Below are 15,496 nucleotides of genomic sequence, written 5' to 3' on the forward strand. Positions count from 1 at the left end.
TAGATTAAATCGACATTACTTCACCATCCAATTTTCCAAAATTAGTTCCAATCATGTTCTAAAAGAAATTTCATTCAATGATGTCATAAAATGTTACTGTCAACCAGCTTCAATTTGCAAATATGTAAACTACTGTCTATAATTTGTGAGCAAAGGAAATATTGACAATAAATGATGACTCAGCATAGTTGTCGTCTATCAACAAAAGTGACCTTCATTACCAGTATAGCGTAACCCCTACATTTAAATATGGATTTTACATGGAAGCAAAAATTCAGTCATGATGCTATCGTAAAAGAGTTTTGATCGCGATCAATGCTCCTATAATTCTGGCTACGACTACTGGGTCATCAGTACAAGAAAAAGGAAAATGTGGAATTCGAAGGAACGAATTTTCGAGACATGGAAACCTTGACAAAATATTTCGAATTCTCTTTATTCTCTCAATAGCAGCATTGATAGACGTCTTAGCGAAGATGTTAAACAATGGCCAGTGGATGTCGCCAAGTGATTCGAACTCATTTATTTGTCAAGGTTATTTTACCTAAAGAAATGAAATTTTAGTACGAAATGTATCAGTCGTTATCCCGAGGAAACGCGTAAGAACAGTTCCCGTAAAATCAAGAAATGAAAGGTCACGGAACCGAATTGCGTAAAGTTGTCGGTACGGTACAAAAATTATACGTTGATATGCAGATTAATCGCCCCTTAACTATCTATTTCGTTGCAGTCTTCCAAGTGACGAAACAAATAATCCTAAGCTTATGCAAATTTAGCCGAGAATCAGAGCTAAAATGTTAAAGTTGAGATACACGTTTATAGCGCTGTAAAATCGCTTTAAATGCCAGTAAGCTTATTCGCTATGAGTTACAGTATTCATACTACAATTTGAGATAAGGCCAGATAGGTATTTCCAAACTTTACGCAGGTTCCCTTTCTCCGACAATTATGTCCTTTGACTTCATAATCCCAGTTTATTATCCATGCAATACACGTTGTCACGTCGAAATACAAATTCTAAATATTAGTAAATGTATCTACTCCAGCCGCAAGTGCGTATATACAACAGATTTGGGTACATCGAGCACGCAAAGCAAATGCTATGCGCAGCGAAATCTACCTAAATTGAGTGTATGCGATTCTGAGGAGGTATATCAACTGTTGTGTTTCTCGCTTTTAGAAGTAGTTTTCTCCGAAGTTGTAGCATCCAAATCGGAGCAAAGGATTATTTAATGAATTGGGCGATCGCCGAACAGAAATCAAGCACCATCGAGCGAAAATTGTTAACAATGTGACATGTAGGACTCGAACATGGCTTTGACAATGGAAGTGAGGCAGAAGACGAAAAGCGAGAAAGCTGGCTGGTGCGCAAGCTAAATGATCTATAAATATATTTTACAAGCGAAAATTGAATGAGGAAAAGATTAATAACTTAAAGGTACAACAGCTCTCTTTCCCTTATATTTTCATTGTTTTGTTCCCGAAAAACGTAACAAGTGCATATTCCTAATCTTCCCATAAAAGTATGTTGAAATGCAGCATATAAGCCTTGTAAACTAAACTAATTGTATACAATATACAGTATAACAAATTGATTCTAGTTCACACGGGAACACACGAAGATTCAAATTTCAATAGTAACAGTCGTTGTTGACAGACATGTACAGGCTATTATATATTTTGACAAGTTGAACACGAAGGATTTCGCCATGGTTTTGACTTAGACAAACCGTGTAAATACTTCACACGTTTCAGCTAATTAAGGTTTTATTTTGTCAAAAGTGCTTACGCAGTAGTTAACACAATTTATGGATCAGCCAGGAATTATTAGGTTGTTAGGTACTCTGAAACAGGCTGTTTATAACAGCTTCAGTAAACTAGACACCAAAGTATGACACTGAAGAATGCGCACATATCAGCGGCAACGGGCTTTTTCCCTGAAAGTGTGTCAGATCAGGACTGTCAAAGATTGCAATGTCGACAATCAGTCCAGTATCACGCTGCTGTACTCTGACAAAAATAACAATTATTTGTGTCAGCAATACAAGTATCCACTGCCTTATAGACTTGCTGTGTTTGTATATTTATTCTCATTTGTGGACGATCGTAAATGGGGACGGCAGAATATTTGACCATGTTGAGTGAGGGTTGAATTTCTTTACGCTCTCAGGATGACTTGATTATGCCGTGTCCTGAATCCCCGAACCCCTCATACGCCAGTATTTGTGAATGTGAATGCGGCATAGTTTGGTTTGAACCTTTATTACATTTTTCAGTTGTCATGCGCTGACGCGTTTTGCATACTCTGATAAGCTATAGCTGCACTGAAAACGTCCACGAAGAGAAATAAACAACACTTGGTACATAGGTGAAGTTGTGTTCGTTTGAGACAACCGGAGATCTCTCCCAGACGATAAGATTAACCACAACTTCAGAAGCCTGCACTTAGTATTAGATCTTTTGGACTTCGCCAAGAGTGCAATCGATGTTACCAAAAACACGCCTGAACAAGCAGTAACGGTCGAAGTTTAGGCGGCAAAGGTTGCCAGATCAAATCATACGACCTATAACACCTCTCTGAGCGCGTCCCTGTCCATTTTCGTCGTTAAGATATTGCATACGCCAACGACTGACTGCCTTCCATTTTTCCAACCATGCCAGCGTATAAACTGAAGTACTTCAACCTCCGAGCTCGAGCAGAGGTGAGCAGGTTACTCTTTGCGGCAGCGGGAGTTGATTACGAAGACGTTCGCTATGAAAGCGAACAATGGCAAACCGAAAAGGCCTCGGGAAGTAAGTCGGCTGCCTTGATGTCACCTTCATGTAGTATTTCTGGAGATTGTAAGGTTTCAGTGTCGCCATCGGGGATGTGTAAATGAAGCAAAGGATAGCTGAAGTTACTAGAATGTGCAGCTTATAGAACTTTCATAAATATTTGAAAATACATGTATGAATTTATCATCATTATCACGGTTTTAACGGTATCAAGGTCAAATGATAACGACGTGCATTCAATTTTGATCGATTCATCGCTAAACTTTTAAAGAGGCCAAGAATTTCAATTTCAATGTCATAGATTGATACTATGGCATTGAGTTCTCAACAGAAAGGGTGTGAAAATCTAGGACACTTAAATTCAAATTGAAATAGTGCAAAAATGTAAATGAAACGTATTCTGACCTTTATCTATCTGAATATCTTGAAAATCCATCACAATAATTTAACAATTTGTTTACTTCCAATGGCGCACGAAACCAGCTTGCGTTGGATACTCAATGCAAGACACTCTATTAGGGGACAATAAAAAGAACTACTTTACAACTTTTACGACCTATAAATCTGTCAACATGCCCCTAAATAGTGCATGCGTGACTAGATGATTATAATAAATATATCAAGTATATGTTATTATGGAGGTTTGAAGTATATCATCCCTTCTTACACGGTCACTTTCTCCGCTCGCTGTCTGGACTGACGGTTATGACAGCACAAGTACGGATAGAGTGTGTCCAAACCACACGCTCTAACCGAGTATATTATATGTAGGTCATAAAACGAACAGACATGACCTTCTGTGCGTGCAAAATTTTATCTCCCATACCAGGCACCAATTTAACAATATGACCTCAAGAGCAAATACCCAAAACTCTCCTGTCTGGTTCATCGCTTGGTGGCGCTTAAGTCAGGCCAGTTCCAGATGATAGAGGTGTACCGGGCAAAGCATTGTTGGATTGATATTGTGAACGTGTCAAGTAAACAGACTGGGAGGACACCAAAAAATTTGATTAACCTGATACCGAAACGAATAGATATTCCTACTCTCAACTTATAACGATTCTCTTTCAATATACGATTTATGGGATTCATTTTGAAGCTTTTGGAGTAGCTTAAGATTTCACCGGCTTATTTTGCGAAAAATCCAAAATTGTATTTTTCCCTGTCAAGTCAACACTAGGACCGATAATGGCCATTTTGAATTTCAAGTGTCGGTAAATATTAGGTAATTTTCTAACTCTCTAGTAATAAATTTTACACCGTGACCCGATTTTTATTTTTATTTCAAAAGGGACTGGTTTAAATTTTCCTTGTGGAAAGTTTGAGAATAATTTAAGGTCTTTTAATTTCAAGGCGCGCACTGCCTTAATAATAGTTAACTTATCTTTCCCATCGTGTCTCTTTTCTTTGGGAGACATTCCCTTATGAAGTTTGAAAACCTGTACCGTAAGATGGCATTTATATGCAGAAACGTCAATCAAACCTGTCCTCGAAAATTTGCATACACCCAAACTTGCACGTTGATGAATTCGATCGAAAAGCGAAATGCTGTTCGAGCTGTATGAGCATGCGTACTGAAGTGCATTCTTCTTTCAAGAATGGGTCCACTCGCTGATCTCCCTGTGCTCGTCCTCCCCAGCTACTCGTGTGAACGCAAGCGCTTGCAACATTTCCGGCTTACAGAGCATGTAACAACGTCCACCCTCATTAATTCTTTCCTAATATCCATAGTTTTTCCCCCTGGCGAGTACAATGCTAAAAAACGCTTGGGACCTAAAGTGACTGAAAAGGTCGCGCAGTGCCATTATTTGCATAGTGAAATCTCCCTTGCGCTGCGTATAACCCTCCAGAAAGCTGAGACACCCCAAGTTACGCCCTATACAACCAAACGATGTGTACTTGATATCTTCTGACTACTCATATGTCACGTATGCCCCTAAGCTCAAAATGATGTCTGCGTCACTATAAAACAAAATACAAATGTTTCTTTAGGTTTTTTATCTGTCAAAACTTCAGATACCATTTACTACTCTGATGAAATTATTGCGTTTCTCTGAAGACAGGTGGCCAGTGTTGACTCTCTATCCAACATTGGTACCTATAATCTGACATAACGAGAATAGGCAAGTGGGCCCTGGCGGTGTATGTTTGATCCCTCTTTTTCAGTTTATTAAACAGTGGGAAGGATGCTCCATCGTTTACAATTAGATCGCGCGTAGAAAATGTCTGTAAGATGTTCTGTAAGACTTTAATTGTTGATCGATATCATTGCATACAGATTATCCCTTCGGGCAGATGCCAGTGTTGGAGGTTGATGGGGAGACGATAGCCCAGTCCAATTCTATAGCTCGATACTTGGCCCTTGAATTTGGTAAGTTGTCACATTGAACTTATAAGTGGTAATTAGTGTTTATCCATCATCATCGTCGTTGTCGTCGTCAATGGCGGCGTCGTCATCCTCCTTCCTCTTATTCTTCTTCTCCTCCTCTGTCTTATCATCATCATCATCATCATCATCATCATCATCATCGTCATATCATCATTATCGATGTTGTTGTCATCATCATCATCATCATCATCATCATCTTCATCATCACAATCATTATCATAATCGTCATCGTCATCAGCATCATCAGCATCATCGTGACGTCGTCATCGTCATTAGCAGCATCATCATCATTATCGTTGTCGTCGTCGTGATCATAGTCATCATCGCCGCCATCGGCGCTACTGTCTTTGATGCTGCCGTTGTGCCCGTTGTCGATGTAGGTGAATGTAATACACTATCTATGGTTTACCTAATGAACCTGCACATGTTCTGTTTATTGGAAAAAACACTTTCGTCCTCCTCTGTCCAGCTTCGCCTGCAATACATTCGCCTACACACCTTACCAAAAAACCAAATAAACATGAGAGAATAATACTCGTATTTAAACAACACTCTGCTCTGGTAGGGATGGCTGGCGGCAGTAACTTGGAAAAAGCAAAAGCTGATATGGTCGTTGATGCGATCGGTGATGTCACTAACGCGCTCAAAGAAATGTGGTTCCAAAAGGATGAAGCAAAGAAGGTTTGTAACCTGCTTTCACGTTGTCTTTTTTTTTTCCTTTCAAGTAACCGCAATTTCAAAAGCGTGTTTTATTCTCGGATCAACAGTGCGGGTAATTATACCCATAAATAAGAATTAAGTTCTCCCTAGGACCGGTGACGTCACATTTATCTGGGTTAAGATATGCTTTTATTATGTTCTCCAGACGGAAATTAGAGACAAATGCTTGAAAGAGACTATACCGACCTACTTTTCTGCCCTTGAGAAGCTGCTCATCTCTAACAACGGTGGCGATGGTTTCTTTGTCGGCGATAAGGTGGGTAAATGGTGATCTGTGGGCTCGCAAGTGCGATATTCAGCTTTGGAAAATGCTTTTTTCACTCTCTGCGTAAAGCAACCTCCATGGCTTTCCTCGTATTCACGTCCAGAGGCGGTTTTATAGTGTTAATTTTCTTGTGTGCTAATTCGTAAAACGTTGTCAGTGAAACATTTCATATAATACTGAGAATATGGTTGATTTCTTAGCGTTTACTTTCAAGATCGGCAAGAAAGCAAAACTGCAATGGGGAATGCCGATATTTCCATAATCGTAACGGTTTAAGACTCCACAGAAAATCAAAGTAAGATTTCATAAGCAGAACGAATTCCGCATATATTTATTTCTGCAATTAAAGCTTAAGAACAGAGAGCGTTGAGTGTATTGGAAGATTCACTGTAAAATCCCAACACAATAACATTGAAAGTATGATGAACATACATTTTCTACTCAGTTTCCAAGTAGAAGTATATATCATGGGTCTTTAACGGTAGAGTTGAACTTGAGTTCAAGCCATGAACCTTAGCTATATTATATGTGATATTTCTAATTGGAAAGTTTTAAATCTTGAGTTAGTTATTAGTTGGTAAGTTAGTGTCATAGTGAGTTAGTTAGTTAGGTAGTTAGTGCGTTGCTAAGTTAATTAGCTCGTTGGTTCGGCAGTTAATTAGTGAATGAGTGAGTGACTTAGTTGGTTGGTTGGTTGGTTAGTTAGTTAGTTGGTTAGTTAGTGAGTTGGTTAGTGAGTTAGTGAGTGAGTGAGTGAGTGAGTTGTTGTTGTTGTTGTTGTTGTTGTTGTTGTTGTTGTTGTTGTCGCTGTTCTTCCTTTATTCCTCCTCAAAATATGAGAAGAGTTACATCAACACACTAAATCACAGAGGTATCAGGGAAAAGTAATGCTTATTTTGTCAAAAAGCAAGTTCAAAAAAGAGTCCCTTGCTATTGTTGTATGAAAACAGGAAGTTAACAAATGAGTTAAAATATCATTAACTGTATCTTGACACTTAAAACAGTCTTCGTTTCTGGGAAAAGCAAGCGGTTGCATAACACTGTAAACAATTTGACGACGCTAAGAAAAATTGCGTAAATACATGTACAGGTGAAATGGAGCTAACTTTGTGTAATCGAGAGTAAACCAGGATATCATCTATACTTTCTAATCTCTGTCTCCAACAATGATTTTCGTTCGCATGGATGGCATCTTTCACAATTGTTTTCCAAAGTTTTTGGAGGGAAATAGCCATTAGCGCAAAATTCATCAAGAAAGCGCGTCAGATCGTATTTTGAAAGGATCTTTACAGTATCAGCAATAAATCCTAAAGATTTCTCTGTAGAAGACAGTTTGAATTCAAGAAGATGTAAAAAGTACATTTCCTTGTTGAAAAAATATTACAGTTGCAACGATGTCCAAAAAATAACAGTTACTTACTTACTTACTTACTTACTTAGTCACTCACTCACTCAGTCAGTCAGTCAGTTAGTTAGTTAGTTAGTTAGTTAGTTAGTTAGTTAGTTAGTTAGTTAGTTAGTTAGTTATAAGCCAGTTACTTCGTTAGTTAGTTAGTTAGTTACTTAGTTAGTTAGTTAGTCAGTTACTTAGTTAGTTGGTTAGTCAGTTACTTAGTTAGTTAGTTACTTACTTAGTTACTTAGTTACTTAGTTAGTTGTTAGTTAGTTAGTTAGTTAGTTACTTAGTTACTTACTTAGTTAGTTAGTTAGTTAGTTAGTTAGTTAGTTAGTTAGTAGTTAGTTAGTTAGTTAGTTAGTTAGTTAGTTAATTAGTTAGTTAGTTAGTTAGTTAGTTACTTACTTACTTACTTACTTACTTAGTCACTCACTCACTCAGTCAGTCAGTCAGTTAGTTAGTTAGTTAGTTAGTTAGTTAGTTAGTTAGTTAGTTAGTTAGTTAGTTAGTTAGTTAGTTATAAGCCATCAACTACCATGAACTTGCAGTGCTTTGTTCATAGCATCTCTGCGATGATCCAGTGTTGACATTCACATTTGCACGGCTGCTTCTCTTTCCAGATAACGTGGGCAGATCTTGCCTTCTTGGCTCACTCAGACTACCATGCAGACCAGATGAAAGCAGCAGGCACGCTCGAGGCCTTCCCGAAATTGAAAGCGCTCAGGGAACGCCTCTTGGAGCAGCCAAATATCAAAAAATGGGTGGAAACAAGACCGAAGACCGATATCTAAAATCTGGCTTTTCGCAATAACGAAACCAATAGACAGGGAAGAAACTAAATGATTTTAATCAGTCGGAGAATATATTTGCCATGGAAAGCAAACACAAGCTCTTGAACACATAATAAAATTGTTAATTGTACAGATTCATTAATTGTCAACTACATATTCATAATGTATGTGCTGGGCTAGAAACAAAGGGAGTTTTTCAAGTCTCTGCTCGTTGGCGGAGGAGAAATCTAAAGCTGAAAAACAGACATCAATTCCTTAACGACATCAGTGACGTCACTACTGACGCCCTCATTAATGCGGTTTCTGAGTTTAATGCCTTACGAGTTTTTATTCCAGTTTATATCGTAAAAGCTGGAACGCATTATGCAGGATTAAAAGCATTTGGTAAAAACCTACCATTTCTTAACCTAGTTAGGAATTAAGTACTCCCGGAGATAAAACAGCATAGCAGTTATCTGGATTAAGTGGGGTTTTTTTTTCATTATTCAGTAATAAACTTTAAGAAACAAACCGCTTTGCAAAGCCTTTTCATCGTCTGCGAAATTTTGAAATACTCAACAAGATACTGATCATTCACTTGGCATACAGGTCCTATTAAACTGCCCAAGGCGAAGAAAATCAGTGACTTCGAAATTGTAATTCTTCAAGTACGAGGTTGTTGATAGCTATATTACTTAATAGGTAATGTTCTTTGTGGACTATAGAGAGCGTTTTTATTCGTAGGGCAAGGGGTCGGCGAGTGCCCCTTCTCGAAGAGATGTCGTCGCATTAGTTCCGTCGGTCAATAAGGTAATGATGGCCAGGCTAAGAGCTTCCTCACAAAATCCTCCCGTCACATCCCGAAAACAGTGAACATGGTTACATTCCAGTCTAAAAAATACAGAGTAATCAATTCTGTCGAAGTTTGGAGTTCGGATGTTACCATACGATAATTGCATTTCGCTACCTTCTGTGAAATTTGACTGCCTCAAATTGAGTGATTACTTCCTCATTTGCATTTACTCGACATAGTTTTCATGATAAAAGGATGCTCAGAGGTATGCCTTGAAATTTAAGTAAGCGATTTGAAAACCTTTTTAACTTTCCAAGAGCGTTAATTTCACCTGCTGTGAGACAAAATGTCTTGTGGCAAACCGATGAACTTGGTAATTTTGCGGAGGCAGAGAGTGCAAAGTGACTTTTTCGTTCAATGACCTCAGTGTGGGCAAGTAAAGCTCTCTCTGAAGAAAGGTATATTATTATTATTCGACCTACATAAGACACAATGATCAGTCAATGACCTACACTATCGACTTCCTTGTTCTACATAATCTATTCATATTCTAAGTCTCAGAACAACTATAATAATCTTACCGTGTGAGGCGCCCTTCGAAAGCAAATACTTCGATCACAGACTTACCTGTAGATCCTACAATATTTGACCCTTGGAGGCCTTCGACGGTACGAGTGCAGGAGACAGCAACCACTGTAGTCCAATCATTTTAATTTTCGAAAATTATTAAAAGTGCACTTACAATGAACGATTCCGATACATAACAGTTTAGTGACGTCATTTCTACACATTTAGCGACAAATTTTGCAAAAATTTGTAGCTTATTATTTTACAACATACTTATTATGCCATTAGCCATATGGGCGTACTGCATATGGGCTTTACCAAAGCCCTGCCCTTCCGCCGTGCAACCTTGATCCGCAAAAATCCGTATCAGGGCCGTAAAGATCATTACAAATCACGACTGCAGTAAAGTGGGAAAGGTTAATGGGGGCGCTCTATAGCCGCGCAAGCGCATATATTCGCCCGGCGTGTGGGAAGGATTTTACATATGCACAGTCCCTCTTGTGTGTCACGTTTGGTACTCGCCCAGACTTCTCAGACTTTTAATGAGTTGGACACAAAAACGCTTCTTATATCGAAGAGTTAATCCCCGAGATACTAAAAAACGCTAAGGTCTGAATGTGTAGAATTCAAAAATATTATTTGAAATACCTGATACGCTAAGTTCGAATACTTTATTTCAATAATATAGCATACAGGGTCATCTTTATGTGCCATTTTCATGATTCGTCGTTTAAAATGATGACAAAATGATGAAAAATTTTGGTAACGATCATGAAAGTAGGTCGACCGGTCACTTACCCACACTGCCAACAGTTTAGTCTCCCTCTCATAAATTGTAATCAGTTAGTAATATCTCCTCTTGTCTTCCTGAATCGTGCAATAAAACATCGTTAAAAAGCAATCCCTTTATTAGAAGTATATTAAATTGTGTTGATTGATGGATTGATGGATTTCTGACGTCATGGCACCTAGGATGATGAACATATGAGGCACTGTATAAAATGTTTACATGTTTGATATGTATTCGTGCGTGGTCAGGAACCGTGGAAATATAAGGCTTACCACGAGAATTCATTTTTGCAGCTTTTTCTTTCGTTTAACACTAAACCTTCTGGTGTGCTATAAATGTGTTTCATACCGTACATATACGATAAACATGGACTTCAAATGAAATTTATCTCCGCATTTTGGATTTTCAATTTATCCAAGGTGCGATTTTCACAGTTTGTATAGTTGTCACGATCGTAAGTATATCAGTGTATACGTCAAGTCAATTTACGATTCCGTGTAAATTGGGGGGTTTGTTTGAAAAATACAGTCCATTATTAACATATAGACGGAAGATCAATGTAAAATCAACAGGAAATTACACAGTTAGAAATTTTACTGCAGATTTAAAAGTATTGAAAAAAATCGCTTTAAAGGCTAGTGGCTGTAACTTTAGATGATTTTGCACTCTTAAAGTTTGTTTTGTATATTAATTACAAGTTATTGCACTACTCGTACTCCCCAAAACATGTTGAAACACCAACCATGTAGTTTATCCAAATTGTGTCTGTATATGTCAAATGCCCAGCTAGGGTTTACTTTGGAATTCTTGTTCGGACCATAACTAATTTGTGAACAATAACGATACAGTTTACACGTCACGTGTACGGTCAGACTGATTTACCAAGCCGAATGCAGTGTATCTCAAATACGGTTGTCATAACAGGAGAATGCGCCTATAAGGGAAAGGCATTCGGACTCTTACAATAACTCGGATTTTCACAATACTTTTCTGCTTTACCGCTTGAGGAGGTTCACTTTGAAGCACTTGCAGGTAAATAAAGTTTTCACCGATTTATCTTTTTGAAAAACGATGTTGACATTTTTCTCTCAGTAAATTTGAAACAATTTATTTCTCTAGAGCCAAAATTTGCATGTTGACCCGATTTTTATGTTTGATTCTAAAAGAGAATGGTTTAAAGTTTCCTTGAGGCAAGTTTGAGCCAAAGCATGATTTTTTGCGTCGAGGGGGGAACCAACTTAAAAAACAAATTATGGTGAAACAAATTAACCATTGGCCCACTAATTGTTCTCAATACTGTGACAGCCAGGTCGGTAGAGTGCGCTGTGGCGATCGTCCGCACAGACGTGGTATCGTGGTTCCGCTGTAGGCATCGTCCTGGAGGAATGGAAGGTTACAAAAACAGTACAAAAAGCACGATTAGAAGCACCAAAGTGTGCGCATGCGTACATCCTCGTACGCGGATGTCATTTCAAAGATCAAAGCAACGTGCTTCTTGAGATACTTGTTTTGTACCTCTAGAACCACAATCGTAGTGAAATCCGCATGTGATCGTATCGTCCGTGCTCTCTGTTTGCAAATACGACTGGTGCTTCTTGCGAGACATATTTCGTATCCTTAGAAGCACACTGTAAAAAGACATGAAAATAAAGAAATTGCACCATTTTCCACTGTACTCAAAACACCTTTTTTCCCCATTAAATTATGACTGGTGCTTCTTGCGAGACATATTTTGTGCCTTAGAAGCACACTATTAAAAACATGAAAATATAAAGAAATTGCACCATTTTAACTTAACTTACTGATGAATTTCTTTCACAAGTTATTAAGCAATTGTGACGTATCTTCTACTGACCATCTTTAATTTAAAAAAACACACTTTTTCCTTATATCTTCCGATTTGCGCTTCTTGCAAGACATATTTGTTGTCCTTTAACATGACAATATAAAGAAATTGCACCATTTTACCATAACTTATTGATGAAATTATTTCACGTTTTATGAAGCAATTGTGCCTTATCTTCTACGAAGACCACTTTCAATTGAATAAAAAAAATTCCTTTGATATTATGGCAGGTGCTTCTTGCGAGACATGTTTTGTGTCCTCAGAAGCACACTGTCAAAAAACATGAAAATATAAATAAATTACACCATTTTAACTTAACTTACTGATGACTTTCTTTCATATTTATTAAGCGATTGTGACTTATCTTCTACTGACCATCTTGATTAAAAAACTTTCTCCTTTTATCTTCCACTTTGTGCTTCTTGCGAGACATATTTTGTGTCCTGAGAAGCACACTATTAAAAATATGAAAATATTAAGAAATTGAACCATTTATCGTAACATATTGATGAAATTATTTCATGTTTTATGAAGCAATTGTGACTTATCTTCCACAGACCAATTTTAATAATTCAAATAAAAAACCACACTTTGATATTGAATTATGACTTGTGCTTCTTGCAAGATATATTTTGTATCCTTAGAAGCACATTGTTTAAAAAACATGAAAATATAAAGAAATTGCACCATTTTACCGTAACTTATTGATCAAATTTTTTCATGTTTTATGAAGCGATTGTGACTTATCTTCCACACAACAATTTTAATAATTCAAATAGAAAACCACACTTTGATGTTGAATTATGACTTGTGCTTCTTCCGAGACATATTTTGTATCTTTAGAAGCACATTGTTAAAAAACATCAAAATATAAAGAAATTGCACAGTTTTAACATTACTCATTGATTAAATTCTTTCACAGTTTATTAAGCAATTGTCACTTATCTTCTACCGTCCACTTTTAATTGAAAAAAAAAACTTTTTCCTTTGATATTATGACTGGTGCTTCTAGTGAGACATATTTTGTATCCTTAGAAGCACACTATGAAAAACATGAAAATATAAAGAAATTACACCATCTTACTTAATTTATTGATGAATGTCTTTCATATTTTATTAAGCGATTGTGACTTATCTTCTACTGACCATCGTTGATTTTAAAAAAAAAAACACTTTTTCTTTTATCTTCCAATTTGTGCTTCTTGCAAAACATATTTTGTGTCCCTAGAAGCACACTATTAAAAACAAAAACATGAAAATATTAAGAAATTGAACCATTTTACCATAACTTATTGATGAAATTATTTTATGTTTTATGAAGCAATTGTGACTTATCTTCCACAGAACAATTTTAATAATTCAAATAAAAAACCACACTTTGATATTGAATTATGACTTGTGCTTCTTGCGAGACATATTTTGTATCCTTAGAAGCACATTGTTAAAAAACATGAAAATATAAAGAAATTGCACCATTTTAACTTAACTTACTGATGAATTTTTTTCATATTTTATTAAGCGATTGTAACTTGTCTTCTACTGACCATCGTTAATTTAAAAAAAAAACACTTTTTCCTTTTATCTTCCAATTTGTGCTTCTTGCAAAACATATTTTGTTTCCTAGAAGCACACTATTAAAACAAAAACATGAAAATATTAAGAAATGAACCATTTTACCACAACTTATTGATGAAATTATTTCATGTTTTATGAAGCAATTGTGACTTATCTTCCACAGACCAATTTTAATAATTCAAATAAAAAACCACACTTTCCTATTGAATTATGACTTGTGCTTCTTGCGAGACATATTTTGTATCCTTAGAAGCACATTGTTAAAAAACATGAAAATATAAAGAAATTGCACCGTTTTAACGTAACTCATTGATTAAATTCTTTCACAGTTTATTAAGCAATTGTGACTTATCTTCTACCGTCCACTTTCAATTGAAAAAAAAAATTTCCTTTGATATTATGACTGGTGCTTCTTGCGAGACATATTTTGTGTCCTTAGAAGCACACTATGAAAAACATGAAAATATAAAGAAATTGCACCATTTTACCATAACTTATTGATGAAATTATTTCACGTATTTGAAGCAATTGTGACTTATCGACGAAATTCTTTCATGGTTATGAAGCCATTTATATATTTTACTAATCTTCTACAGACCATTTTAATTTTCAAAAGCTAAAGATAAAATCTAGGTAGACATCCTGAAACATACTGAAAACTGACTTAAAAAAGTTGAGAGGTGTTACAGCGAACAAAAGTGAAGGATTATCCAGACCTAAATACAGATGTTTTTGAAGATATTTTCACCTAAAAGCTTTCAAACGTGAAAAGATATCGATAAGGTTTTGCCCTCCTAACTTCAATGGAGCAAACACTGATTGATTTGGTGACCAAAGTTTTCCTTGCAAGGGGAAATCAAGAAAATTATGTTGATTTTTTTTCCGTTAAGCGTAAATTGTTACAAATTTAAGTTTGTTTCCAATACTAGACATATTGCAAAAATGATGCGGTGACGCAGTTTTTTAAATTTCTCCTCACTTTTTTACTCTTTAACCAACAGGAATGCGCAAAAAACATGAAAACGACATAGGAATGCACGCAGACATTAATGCACAGCAGTGTTGTTTTAGTATTTTTGTATAGCAACAGTTCTGTTGTTTGACTTTTAGTGCAGCAACGCACAGTTTTGCCAGCTTAATATAACAGTGAAATATATGTACAGTTCTGAATGGAATGTTAGCGTCAGTTATTTACGTGAATAACGACAGAAAGGATAAAAAGGAAAGAAAAAAGCAATATGTTGTCTGCAAAATCTGTTGGCTGGCTTATACAGGAGTGAATTTTGATTATAAGGAATTCAATTGAGCAATGAGTCCAGATTTACCTGTAATTCAGCCCTAGAATGAGAGTTACAAGAGTGCGTACGGGTACTTTATTATCTGCTCTGTTCTGTCAAGAGTCTATGTTTTATAACTTGTGTATTACGAATTTTGACCTAGTGTTATCGGATTACGGATGGGTATGATTGCAATTATTTTGTAAAGGCTTATAGTCATTTTGATATACTGACGTTGTAAGTAACGAATTTTATAATCGGTCATATTGAAAACTTTTTTTCAAAGTCCTCCCAACTTAGAAAGTGTGTCAATAAAGACACTCACATCATGTG

The 15,496-nt window shown here is 36.4% G+C and overlaps 1 protein-coding gene across 1 annotated transcript; it reads left to right on the forward strand.

The window, feature by feature from the left end:
• Window positions 1-2,348: 2,348 nt before the first annotated feature.
• LOC139122389 (hematopoietic prostaglandin D synthase-like) lies at window positions 2,349-8,961 on the forward strand. Its single transcript, XM_070687770.1, has 5 exons — window positions 2,349-2,793; window positions 5,054-5,146; window positions 5,730-5,845; window positions 6,030-6,140; window positions 8,166-8,961. The coding sequence occupies exons 1-5, from the start codon at window positions 2,655-2,657 to the stop codon at window positions 8,334-8,336; spliced, it is 630 nt and encodes a 209-aa protein (XP_070543871.1). The 5' UTR covers window positions 2,349-2,654; the 3' UTR covers window positions 8,337-8,961.
• Window positions 8,962-15,496: the final 6,535 nt, after the last annotated feature.

The sequence above is a fragment of the Ptychodera flava genome, chromosome 22 (assembly GCF_041260155.1).
Source record: "Ptychodera flava strain L36383 chromosome 22, AS_Pfla_20210202, whole genome shotgun sequence".
NCBI classification, from domain to species: domain Eukaryota; kingdom Metazoa; phylum Hemichordata; class Enteropneusta; family Ptychoderidae; genus Ptychodera; species Ptychodera flava.